The sequence below is a fragment of the Erithacus rubecula genome (assembly GCF_903797595.1).
Source record: "Erithacus rubecula genome assembly, chromosome: 15".
In the NCBI taxonomy this organism is placed as follows: domain Eukaryota; kingdom Metazoa; phylum Chordata; class Aves; order Passeriformes; family Muscicapidae; genus Erithacus; species Erithacus rubecula.
Window position 1 is genome coordinate 6,058,628 of NC_136667.1, and position 12,559 is coordinate 6,071,186.

General features: G+C 45.3%; 1 protein-coding gene across 1 annotated transcript in view; it reads left to right on the forward strand.

Moving 5' to 3' along the window:
- Positions 1-12,559, forward strand: part of LOC306808349 (rho GTPase-activating protein 20-like) — a 29,615-nt gene that overhangs the window by 4,645 nt on the left and 12,411 nt on the right. Inside the window, exons 2-4 of the mRNA XM_079318841.1 lie at positions 9,174-9,256; positions 11,554-11,724; positions 12,225-12,374. Coding sequence (XP_079174967.1) covers positions 9,177-9,256; positions 11,554-11,724; positions 12,225-12,374 — 401 coding nt within the window. The 5' untranslated portion in view covers positions 9,174-9,176. The remainder of the gene's footprint in view (positions 1-9,173; positions 9,257-11,553; positions 11,725-12,224; positions 12,375-12,559) is intronic.

The following is a 12,559-nucleotide window of genomic DNA, read 5'->3' on the forward strand; positions in this document are numbered from 1 at the left end:
GTTGCTCCTGTGGAATAATTATAGCAGCCTTGTGTAAGGAACTTTATGTGCATAGTAGTGATTCCACTGCTTGTATTTTTCCACCTCTCATGCCATTAAAGACTGGGACGTGTTCTTTAAGGCCACACAGCCTGGTGCATTGGTTCATAGCATTCTTTTAGTAAAAGAATGTGCACATTTCTTTGCTAGCCTTGGCAAACTCTCCCATGGCCTCCAGGTTATTTGATCTTCAAGCTCCTCATCAGCTCTGCTCACTTCTCTCCTTCCCTTTCTCAGCCCCCTGGCAGCTCTTCAGGCTGTGTTTTCAAACCTCTCCTTTGCACCTTCTTTTTTACATGGGCTCAGCTGCTCCCTCCTGCCTTCCCTTTCTTGACCTTTTCTCAGCTGCTGAGAAATGTCTTTCTCTTGGCCTCTATCACTGCTCAACCCTTAATGCCTTCCTGAAACTCCAAAAACTGGCCAAAAAAAATGTGATTGTTTAAGGCAAAATCTACTTTTATTTGCCCAGCTCGTGTAACTTCAGACTCACAGCTCCACTGAAATCCATGATGTTTGGATCCTCACTTGAGGTTAGGATGTCTATTTTTCATTTCAATCAGCTGCAGAATTCTGTGGAATTAAATCCTGCAATTCAGCACAAACCCATCTTGGGGTTTGAGAAGTAGTTTGACAGTAAATTCCACTATGAGTGGAACCAGTGCCTACACTGATGCTGACAGGCAGATGAGCAAGCAGCAGAAGGAGGAAAATGCCTTTCATGGTGTGTGTGCTAGCAGAGATGCTGTTGATTAACCCATTTTTCTGCCAGCCAGCTCTGCCAATGCCATTTAACAACCACCAAGCCTGTATAATGCTAATGGGATGCTTATAAGGCATAAAGGGATTAATGCTCAGCTCTGATGAAATCCAGATGCACAGAGCTGCCTCTTCTCAACGTCCTTTCTCTGGCCAAGCTGCAAATGAGATGATTTAATCATTGTAAATAGATGAGAAGCACCATCACTCAAGATGAAGCAACATTCCCTGGGTGCTTGAGCTCCAGGCAGCGAAGGCTGGGTCACCCCCTGACCCTCTCCTGCAGCAGCATCAGTCATGTGGGGGGAATTTGGGGTGCACAATTCGTGCAAGTTTGCATTTTCCAAAATAAGGGCTGGGGGAAGCTGGTTTGGAAACCAAGCTCCTATCCCTGAGCAAGTCCAAGGGGGTTCTGAGGGTGGCTCTGGCCACTCTCCCAGGGGGTTGTGGCCACTGGCCTTGCCCTTGTCCTGGGTTTGTGTCTGGGACAGGTGAGGATTGGAACCAGTGTCATGGGGAGCTGCACTGTCTGCTCAGGGACCTGGAGAATTAAACTCTTTGTGGTTTGCACTTTCTCTTCCTTGTACAGTTTATATTTTCCTTTGTCATGCACCAAACCTGGGTAGTCTGCACTTCAAGCACTGGGAGGGTCTGGACCACCATACTCATGCTCAGAAGCCCTGCATGGAAAGGCTGAAGTAATTCTGCAGCTGAGCAGACCCAGCTGTCTATGAGTTTTTAATTTTTAATGTGGCAGGAGGAGGGGTTTGAAACCAGGAGGAAAAGGGAAAAGTAGTTATTTTAAAGACACTAAAGAATGTGTTACATTTTTCTGTTCCTCAGGTTTGGCTGCTCTGCAAGTTCTTCATTTTGCTAAAGCTCAGTTCAGTGGACTGTTTATTTGCATTTTTAAAGAAAGAACATGTTTCTCAATTTACTTTGGCCTCACTGATGAATTTTTGTAGTGTGAAACCCAGCAAGTTCCCTTCCAATGTTATGTATATACAACTTCACAACAGAAATTTCTACCCCACAGTACCAACCTAAATTAAATGGTCCAAAGGGTTTATAAAAGTGTGTCCCCTCTGATTTCCCATGTCAGTAGTATCTGTAGTCACTTTTTAATCACTGATGCCAAGCTCATCATCAGAGCTTAAGGCCAGAGACCTTATATGTGGGTAGAGCTGTGTAAAGGTTTTCCTCAGAGCTATAGAGGCAAAAATTCCTTGGGAGATGTTCCTGGGGTGGCTTTCAGCATTGGTTCAAAGGAAGGAAAGGAATGAGGAAAGAGTCCTGGTATAAAATGATATAAAACATGCAGGGGCAATCTGTTGTGATGGGTTTTCACCATGGAAAGAATCAGGAAAATCCCAACAAGTGCCAGCTGCTTGGTCTAATCCATTGTTAACACATATTTCAAATTTACTTGGCCCTGGACATCAGAATTGTGACAAAACTGTCTTGGACCTCCAGGAAAAGGTGAAGAAATTTTGCAAAACAAAGTTTTACATTTTTTACTGCTTTCAGTCTCCTGTGCCAGTACTGGAAGGGGGAAGGAAGTGCTTCCTCTAGCAGCTGTTCATGTCTTGCCAGGCCAAATGCTTAAAATTCAGAAGTATTTCTGAATCAACATCAATATTTATTGATCTCTTCAATTTCTATCAATTAGTGATTTGCTGTGCTGTGCTAATGACAGAGATTTGTGTTGTTCTAAGTTTTTCAAATTTATATTGATGTAAAAAATACTTTGAGTGTATCCTTTGGATATTCAGGGCCTATTCCTGCTGCAGCTGATGACTAAGAATCATCCTTACCAGCAGTAAGCATTTTTCATGCAGTGCTTTTTGTTGTTGCTGTCCCAGAATACATAAACACCCTTATTTTGCTGAACCCCAAGATTTGCAGAGAAAAGACAACCTGTGGATGTTCTCAGCAGAGGCTGCCAGTAATTTTCAGAGATTCTGTCCACCAACACTATATCAGGGTTGAGGCTTGGAAATAGCAGGATTTTTTTTATTCTTGTATTCATGTTTTCACCTCTCTGTTGGGTTCTCAGAGAGGGAGCACAGAGCTGCAGGTGGGCACCAGGTTTTTTACAGAGGCACAACTGATGGATGGCAGCTGGGGTTTGCCTTCCTGCTAAAAGCTTTTGGGCCCTTTTTCAGGTGCCTGTCTTTGGGTTGTGCTCTGCTTTGGGACCCTGAGCAGTGCCATGTGTTGGGACTGAATTTGTGCTGCTCTCCAGGCATGGGCATTGCTGGTGGAGGACAAGGTGAGGCTGTGCTCAGTAGACAGAAGCAGCCCCAGGCCATGACAAGTTCCAAGAGTCCTGATTTGGGTTCCAGCCCAGTGGCATTTAAGAATATCCCCATTACTTCAGCTGCTCAGAGACCTGCTTCAGCCAGGCAGACTGGTGCTCTGCATGGTGACAGTCCCCTCTGTGCTTTGCAGGACCTCTTCCCTCATCACCACCCACTGTTGGCATTGTTCCAGACTCCAAGGAAGGCACAAGTAATCCATGGGAGCAGGGAAAAATATGGCATGGAACAGATTAGTGTGAGTTAAGCTAATCCCCAGCCACCTCCCTTTCCAGCTCCAAGTGGAAAACGCACCTGGCCCTTGGCAGACAAAAATTGTTTCTCCCAGTCTTGCTTATATGGGGCACTTCAAAATAAACCAGCAGGGTTCCATTTCTTGGAAGGAAAAGGAAATATTTCCAAGTGTGTCCTTGCAAAATGATTTACTGCCACCAGGCTGTGCATATTTTAAGAAATGTTTTTGTTTGTTTGGAGCTGTGTATTAACAGTGAGGGAGAGGGAAGCAGTTAGTGAAACATGACAGGAAGATGAAATTGTGTAAAATGGCTCAGATAAATATTTACACCCAAGTTTCTTAGCTCTGAGTTCACATCAATCCATGGTTCATACAGAGCATGTGTTTTGCTGGGGCTGCTCCATTGTGGAGCCTCTCCCTGCTGGGTCATGCTGGCCTGGCTGGCCTGGAGCTGGGAGGAAGCTGGTTAGCAGTGCCTGGTCATGACCAGTATCATGGGACACTATCTCTGCTCTGGATGCTTCCTCACAGAATCACAGAATGGGTAAGGCTGGGAGGGACCACATTGTGTCACCTGGAGCAAGCCCACCCTCCTTGCTCAAGCAGGGTCATCCCAGATGTGCAGATAGTTCTGGAATATCTCCAGAGAGGGAGACTCCACACCCTCTCTAGGCAAAAATTCCAGTGAGCACAGTAATCCTAATGTTGATGGAGCTTCCTTTCTTCCAATTTCTGCCCATTGCCTCTTGTCCTCCTGCTCAGCACCATGGAGCAGAGCCTGGCTCCTGACTCTGACCCCGTCCCTTCAGATGCTGATAGACATTGATGTGGTCACCTCTCACTTGTCTGTTCTCAGGGCTGAACAGGCTCAGTTCCCTCAGCCAGCCTGTGCAAATGAGATGATCCCATCATCTTCCCCTGGCTGAGAACTGTCCAAAGAGAGAGAAACCAGTGTAGAAAACAAATCACAGACCAGCCTTTTGTTTTGGTCCTAGAACTCCAAACATTCACCTTTAAGAGACACTTGGAGAAGAAGTGGAGGGTTTTTAATCTTATTCTGAGCTGGGCAGGAAACCAAGGCTGAGAAGAAAACACATCTCTCCCAAGGAGCTGATGGCAGAATGTAGGAAGGAGTGCAGCTTCTCAAGGCAGTACCAGCCAGGACTGGCAGACTGGCACTGCACCCTGGTGAGACTCAGGGCACAGAGCTGGGTGCCCTGTGATGGATTTCCCATTTGAAGCAAGGGGGAATGGCTGCAACACAACAGCTGCTGGAACCCCTGCTAAAACTGTTCCAGCTTGACGGGCAGATGAAGTTTGGGAGCAGGGGTGGAGACAGCAGCCATGTGAGTGCACTTTCCCTAAACTCATTTTAAGTGTAAATCCACATACAATGACAAGCCCAGGTTGTTTTCAGTTCATGTAACCTAATGCCCAAATCCCTATTATGCACTGAATAATTTCCCCTACTGTTTTGTTGTCTTTCTCTAATGGCATTTTCTAACTAGAAATGGAACAGCAGTCAGACATGGGTACGTGGTAGGAGCATCCAGCACTCCTATGAACAGAGCAGGAGGCAGCAGTGTCCCACATTAGCTCATTAAGAGACTTTTGTAGGCATGCCTCTGCTAATGTAAACTCATTATCAGATGGAAGAGCAACAGTTGTTTTCACATGGATGGATCCAAGTCCAAGTGATTAATTGTTTCTCTACTCTTAGCTGAGTTCTTAAGTATTTTTTTTAAATGTTGCCTGAGAACTAAGTGGCCATGTGCTACATTTACACAGTACTTTTGCCCTGCTCCAGCAGGCCCCTGACAGCTGTGCTCAGCTGATCAGTGCAGTGATCTGCCCTGACACTGATACTGAGAGGAGAACATTTGTAGCAAGACAGCATTTCACAACATCCATGGAAGAATAAGAATAATGTTGGTGTTGCAGCTCTGAACAATCTGTGATGCTCCAAATAATCAAAGACATTGTGGCCCATGTTTTACTCTCTCTGATCGTGTCTTTAGCAACATAAGCTTCCCTGACAAATAGGAATGTCAGCATAAAATGGGCTCTGAATTCAAATATTTCAGTTTATGTTTTGCAGAAAAATAGCCCAGTTAAACAATTTTTTTTTTTCATTTCTGAATGGCTACTAAACCAAATAGCATCATTCCAGTGCCACAGGCACTGCAAACTTCGACCAGCTATTGTCAGAAGGAAAATCCACCCTGTGCTAAGCAGATGTCATTATTTTTCAGCTCCATCCCACCTTAACTATCTGGAGAATAACATTCGAGTGCAGAGGTCAGTGGGAAAAAAAACCAAAACCACTGCTGCTGGCCAGCTGAGCTGATAGCATAGACCATACATGGATTTGGAATGAAGGGCATCAGGCTCACAACCTCCCTGGTGCCAAGAAACACACAGCTAAAATCGGCAGCTCAGAAATGAGTAATGCACAAACATGGTCCAGAGTGTTAGAAGTGTTCAAGCACTTCCAGAGTACGTTGGGTAAATGAGTATCTGTTTCCATGGCACCAAAACAGCACAGAGATCACGCCATGTCCTTCAGCAGCTCTCTGATTCCATGCCCAGTGAAAGAGAGCAGAGCTGATCTCCAGGAAAAACACTCCCTGCCTCCGAGGTGGAGGAGCACAGTGAGATCCCCTCTTCATTTTGGAGCAAAGCTCATGGGCAAGGGCTGCCCAAGGCTGCTGGTAGCCAGGTGAGCCTGGCTGGGAGCCACCAGCCAGCCCCTCAGAGCCCAGCCAGCTCTGCTGGAGCCCACCTTTGGGCAGGAGGGCGAGGGGGCTCCAACACCAGACAGAGAACTTGAAATGCTTCTACTAGAATCCCAATTCTTGTGAAATGAGAGGAGGTTTTTTTTGCAAGAAAATCATAAAACTGTAGAGCTTAGACATGTTCTGGATTCAGAGAGCAGTTACATGGCATTGTGAAGTGTTAGGAGATTCTGTCCTGGTCCAGCAGTCATTAAGAAAATACCACTTACATGGGCTGGCCCATGCACACTCAAATTGTTGAAAGTGAGGTACACAGCTAGGTTCTCCCATGCAGAGAGGGAGCATACAAACAACTGTTTTACTCTCTATACCTACTGAAACCAAAGGCAGAACAATTTATTATTCCTCTATTAAATATGCAAAAATTAAGTAGGTTAACCTTGAAATTGTACCAATTAGTTGTGTTCAATACCCTCATCAGATCAAAGTTTTAGAGTGGCCAAAATGATTGCCTTACCTACAGTAAGGGGATTCCATCATCTCAGTGATGTCTTAACAAAGGAATGCGACTGGCTAGGATCAAAATTACTTTGGCTGAGGTCTTGGAAGGCAATTTTTTGGTTTGCCTAAGGTCTGTTTGGGTCATCCAGCTAGACCTCTGGACAGCTGATGATCTCAGCAGTTTTTTGGAGAGATCAATATGGGGAGTACCTTGTGTCCTCTAGTCACAGCATTTCACTGGAAACTCACAGAGCTGTCTTTGTTGGACTCCCAAGGGTATCCCAGTGCCTGTGGCTGTAGGACAGGTCCTGAGACAAGGATGCTTGGAAGGCACTGCTGCCACCATTCAGAAACAGTCTGAAAGCCTTCCAGTGGTCAGGAGAAGAAATCCCTGAAATTTATTCTGGGATAAACGCCTTCCTACACTAAAATTCCATCATGTCTGTCTCTAGTACCACTTGTACCCCACAACAGAGTGGTTTTGGAGTGGCCAAAATGTTTGCCTTACCTTCAGTGAGGTTTTGTGTGCTGTCGAATGCTTTGGCTTTTGAAGTGAAGACATTGCTGCAATGTGCAGTGCCCCTGGCACAGGGGTGCACCAGCTCACCCTGCCTTCAGCAATGACCTCTGCAGCTGCTGGTTTTCACCCCCAGGCATCCACACCCATCCTCACTTCCCACCTTAATATAGAGGGAAAAACATAATGCTTTGCTGCATTATGTTTGTAGGAATGTTTCATCCTATTAAGGAACTTCCAGAAGCCAGATGTTCTGTTTTAGTTGGGACTTCCTTTTTTTAAAACAAGCATTTCTGAGCTGATGTTATTTTTATTCAGTTCTCCTTGTGAAACTTCCAAAGACAGATTTTTGCTTGGCAATGTCACAGCAGGGTATGAGGGAGAAATTGCTGTCCATCTGCTTCTGTCTACATATGTACATGTACCCAGGGAACCTGCTCAGGGAGCACTACTGATACTGCAAAGCTGAATATTCATATATTAGGAAATTGGTTTATTAAATCATACTTGCTGGCCCACTCCAACTTTATGTAATTATACATTCTTTTTCACAAGGTCATCTGTGCTTTGGAGGCCTCTGTTGGACCTGATCAGGCATGGAGTTAGGAATTTGTGATGTAGAAATCTCTAGCCTGTAGAATTCCCAGAATGAAGAATTCAAAAGGTGTCCTGTCACCTAAATGGGAGATGAGGAGGATGTCCCTTCCCTGGCAGCTGGAATCCACTCCAGCCTCTGCCATGGATTTCCTTTCTGAACAGCCTTAAATCACTTCCACCAACTTTTATTTTCTCACACAAACCCCTGGAGACAGACTTGCAGCTGTACTGTGCTCCTGTAGCTCTAGGGAGGGTAAAGAGAAGCAAGAACTTCAAACCAGCCCCAGCCAGCCTTCCAGTTTGCTCTGAAAAACCAGACACAATGTGGTGAACACCAGTGACACAAATTGACTGAAATGGCTCTGTCCTTCACATTTCCATCACTGATGTGAGGATAACACCTTCTTCTGACATCATAAGAATGGCAATGTTGTCATAAGGTGCTGAGCTGTAACAGCCTTGCATCCTCAGAGATGGGACCAGTGAGTTCACATGCAATGAATGTTTCCACTGTTCAGCACAGACCTTGAAAAGTACACAGTTAATAAAAGCAACATACTTTCCCCATAGGAGCTCTTCCCCATCAACCAGCAATCACAGTTTCTTTTATTCTCAGAATTTTTCACATTTTGTAACATTCAAAAGTCAAAAGATCAGTAAGTCTCAACATGCTCTGAACTCCCTGGCCCTTAAAGCTCTAACATAGGCAAATGCTGAAATTAGAAATGAGCCACAGCACAGATTTTCCCATGCTTACTAATCAAGAGTCACTGATGTAAGGATTTCTCTCCCAGGCTAAAATCTCTCATCTTTCTCCAGCACAAAATTTATTTAGCAAATGAAAGGAGACCTGTGACCTCTGTATATGTTGACCTGGGTAGTTATAATTTCTGACTCTCAGGTCTCACCACTACAGTTACCCCAGTTCTGTGTTACACAAGACTTGGTGGCTGTGGTTGTTAAAAGGGACACAAGTGTCCTGTGGCTAGGCTGCCTGCAGAGGGGCCTAGGAACAACCTGTTTGCTGAACCTGTGAGTCATGGAAAATGAAAATAGAGAAAAATCTACTAAGGAGCCTCATCATTCCTCCAGCTGATAAAGTACAACTCCCTGAAGTATGATATGCTCTTCATATCTTTGTCTGCTCCAGTTTTAAATTGTATTTCTATACCTTCCCTTAACAAACTATTCCATGGTATGAGTGTTTGCAAGTTTTCCTTGAACTTCATACTTTGTTTTTTCCTCTGTTTATTCGTATAATTACTTTGAGATTTGGCTGTGAAAACATAAATGTGAGAGTTGATCAGTGTTTTAATGACCAGGAAGGGGAGGGAGGGGTCTGACAGCACAGATCATGACTTTCAGGGCTGAGGTTTCATGATTATTAGCTAGACAAAAAGAAAATTCATAGAGTGCAATGAGCAGGTCTGCTGCCAAGGTGGCCAGGCTAACTTGGATGTCTTTTTGTCTTGCAGAAGATGAAGCCCATTGTCCAAAGAAGACGATCTACCTCATCTGCCATTACTAAAGCTCTTGGCAAATCAAAGTCCCATTCCAGGTAGAAAAAAATACCTTTCTGGCTCCTGTTTCCATCTTTTTGCCTACACAGACTGAAATCAAACTGGTTTTCAATTTCATTTAACAGTCTCAAGGGCAATTTGGTCCTGCAGAGGGGCAGCTGGGGGCAGGTGGAGGGGGATGAGGCAGCAGACAGACGAGGTGGGTTGCAGGACATGAGCTGATGCAGATTTAGCACCCCTGGGGATCATCCTGGCATTCCACCTGAGAGATTCCCTAAGCAGCCACCTTCAGCTTACTCAGTGCCAGAGCCCTCCTGCAGTGGGAGGGACAGTCCTGAGAATGCTTCTGGCTCAGCTATAGGTACACCTGGGCAGGTGAGGGGGCTGGAGCTGCTGCTGGAGATGGAGGGAGAGGTGGGAGCCACATGCCAGGCAGGCACATCTTCTGCTGGAACACTGAATGTTCTTACTTAGCCCTGTCACTGTACAGACAAGGGGATTGCATAGTCCCTTCTGCCTTGCTCTGATAGCAGTCTTGTAAATAACATTTCATGAGGGATTTGTTTAGTTTGATTTTTTCTTTCTTTGTAAGAAAGAGAAGATAAAGCTGAATTAATTGACACTTAGATCTGGACCAGCCCTCACAAAGAATATCCCTTTAGTAACACACCATTGGTGATGGATGCACAGTTCTCACAAGATCATTTAATATGAAGGGCAGGACTGATTTTCATTTGGTTGTCATTTGACAAAGTTATGTGACTTGTTTTTCCTTCCTCCCACCCCCTCTAAATTGCAGTAAAGGGAAAAAAAAGTGAGGAAGAGAAAGAAATTCTTGACTTTATTTGGCTGGAGAACATCCTCATGAGGGAGGGAAGCTTTAAATGTTTCTTGTGATGGATTGCTATGGAGGGAGCTGGTCCAGTGCCATCTTTGCTTAGGCCATGAAAGCATCAGTGAGATTTTTTTGCTATCCTGCCATTGTGTTTATAAAGCTGGGTAATCCTCCAGCTTTAGCAAATCCACTGCTTGGGATTGTAAGATACTGTGGCTCCCACTGCTCAGCTGATGGATATGGAGAGCTTTTAATATTATATCTGAAGGTGATTAAGCTTCTCACTTACAGCCCCACAGCTGTATAAGTCAAGGATTCACTTGCTGGTGGCTGTGGAGGAGGGAAGGGGAATTTCTGTTTGCCAGAGTGCAGGTGTTCCTGTGGCTGGGGGAGGATTTTAGTAAAGCAGCTACTGGCTGGTTTTAACCTCACTCCTGTGAAATCAAGTGAGTTCAGTAATGAGGCCACTGGAAACTGAGTTAAGACCAACTACGTCAAAAATACAACACTTACAGCTTGTGTGGTTTTTTATTTGTTTGTGTAGAGTGTCGTCAGACTAGAGGGTAGAGCAATAGAACAGAATTACTGAGGGGTGAAGGGAAGGCAAGTATCCTTGCCTGCAAGCAAGATACACATTTTTGTCTATGTATAGAGACAGGAGGATCACTGTGAGGTTTTTTTCTGTGTCATTCTAAGGCCATGTCTCAGAGGTTCACTAATTAAGCCAGGCTCAGGCACAGAACACACTGTGAACAGGAACTCTTCCATGTTCATGCAGCACATCCCACGTGCTGTGACCCAGAAATGGCTGTGGGAGCTGCTGTGTGCCAGCTGACCTGAGCCCAGAGCAGTGCTCTGTGGGGTGCTGAGCTGCAAGATAACACTTGGCAGAGCTCTTCCAGCTGGGGACAGCACAGGGAAGGGTCTGGTTCAATCCCTGTGCTGTCTTGTTGACTGCAGTCAACCCTCAGGGGTTTTTGGAAATAGTGAGCACCTGTATGAATCTCAGTGGAAACAACAAGCTGGATGTCAGCCAGGCAAGCCAGAATCAGATGTCTGGAATTAGATGAGTACATGCAGTTCATTTTCTTTTTGCTGCAACTCTTGTGCTGACAAATTGTTCAGTCTGGATGGAAAACATGCACAGAAAGGACAGTGCCCCCATGCCCAGCTGAGCCACACCATGAGCCACAGGCTGTCCAAGTCATAGCTCAACATGTGCAGGAAGTAAATCTTTTACCTGAGTGAGAAATTACTCAAAAAACTACTATTTCAGCAGCTTAATCTCACAGGATTTGGTGTGGGCATTTAGGCAGTTTTCCATCTGAGGCTGGTAAAGTTAGTTGTGCAGAGGCAGGTGAATGTGGATCACAATAGAGAGCAATAGTAGCTGGGAGAAGCTTGGGGCTATCAGGCTCCTCCAAAACAGATGCCTGTGACAATCACAAACCCCTCTAAGGAAAGCTTCTGACAGACTTGTGATTTTTCTTATTCCTCTAGGGAAGCTACTCTTTCCTCTTCCCATTCAGACAATGGGCTGCCAAGTGGGGTGTTCAGCAGCCCGGGCTCCACCTTCATCCTGGACGAGCGAGTGCAGCTAACCGTGGGCCTGCAGAGCCAGGAAAGACACCTGATTTTGTTCAGTGATGTGCTGGTCATTGCCAAGTCCAAGTAAGAGGAATTCCCACTCATTCCTTTTCCCCAGAAGGTGCTGTTGAAGCTAGGCTCAGCACGTGGTGGGGTTTTGGGGGCTGTCCTGTGCAGAGCCAGGGCTCAGACTCAATGACCATGTGGGTACCTTCCAACTCGTGACATTCTGTGATTCCATGAGGCTCTGATCTAGTTGTGAAGCACCCAGCAGCTCCAAAACAATGCTTCTTTGGAAATGTGGTTCTAAAATTGGCATTTCCCCCTTCCACCTTCACAAATTCTTCTTGGTATTAATGTTTCACTCCCTTTGTCTGAAGAAAGAGGTCTAATCAGTTTTGCCCATTTCCTTATGAGGTTGTTTGAAGATACACAATGAGGGCAAGAGGCAGAAGGACAAAACTGACTTTCAGTCTGACTCCTTCTGTCACATGTAAATTAAGAGCTCTAACTGCATCTGCATGACTTGAAAGGAGGTCTAAATGTGATTCTCTGACCTAAGGAATTAATAATTTCCATTGTAGATCCTCCTCCAGCCTGAAGCTGAAAAAGCAAGTGCATCTAAGTGAAGTGTGGACTGGCACCTGCCTCAGTGAAGTGACAGAGAAGAAGATGAGTCCTGAGAATTCATTTGTCATTGGCTGGCCTATCACCAACTATGTTGTCACCTTCAGGTATCTTATCAGACATCAGACCTGCCTCTGCATCCCAGCAGCTGCCCAGGTCTCCATGTGTCAAGTGAAACAATGACTGAGGCTAAAGTGCCCATTTCCTTTTCCATTTCCTTACCCTGAAACCCGGGTAACCTGTGCTGGCAGCAATAGTTCTAGGAACAGCAGACATTGGGAAGGAAATACTA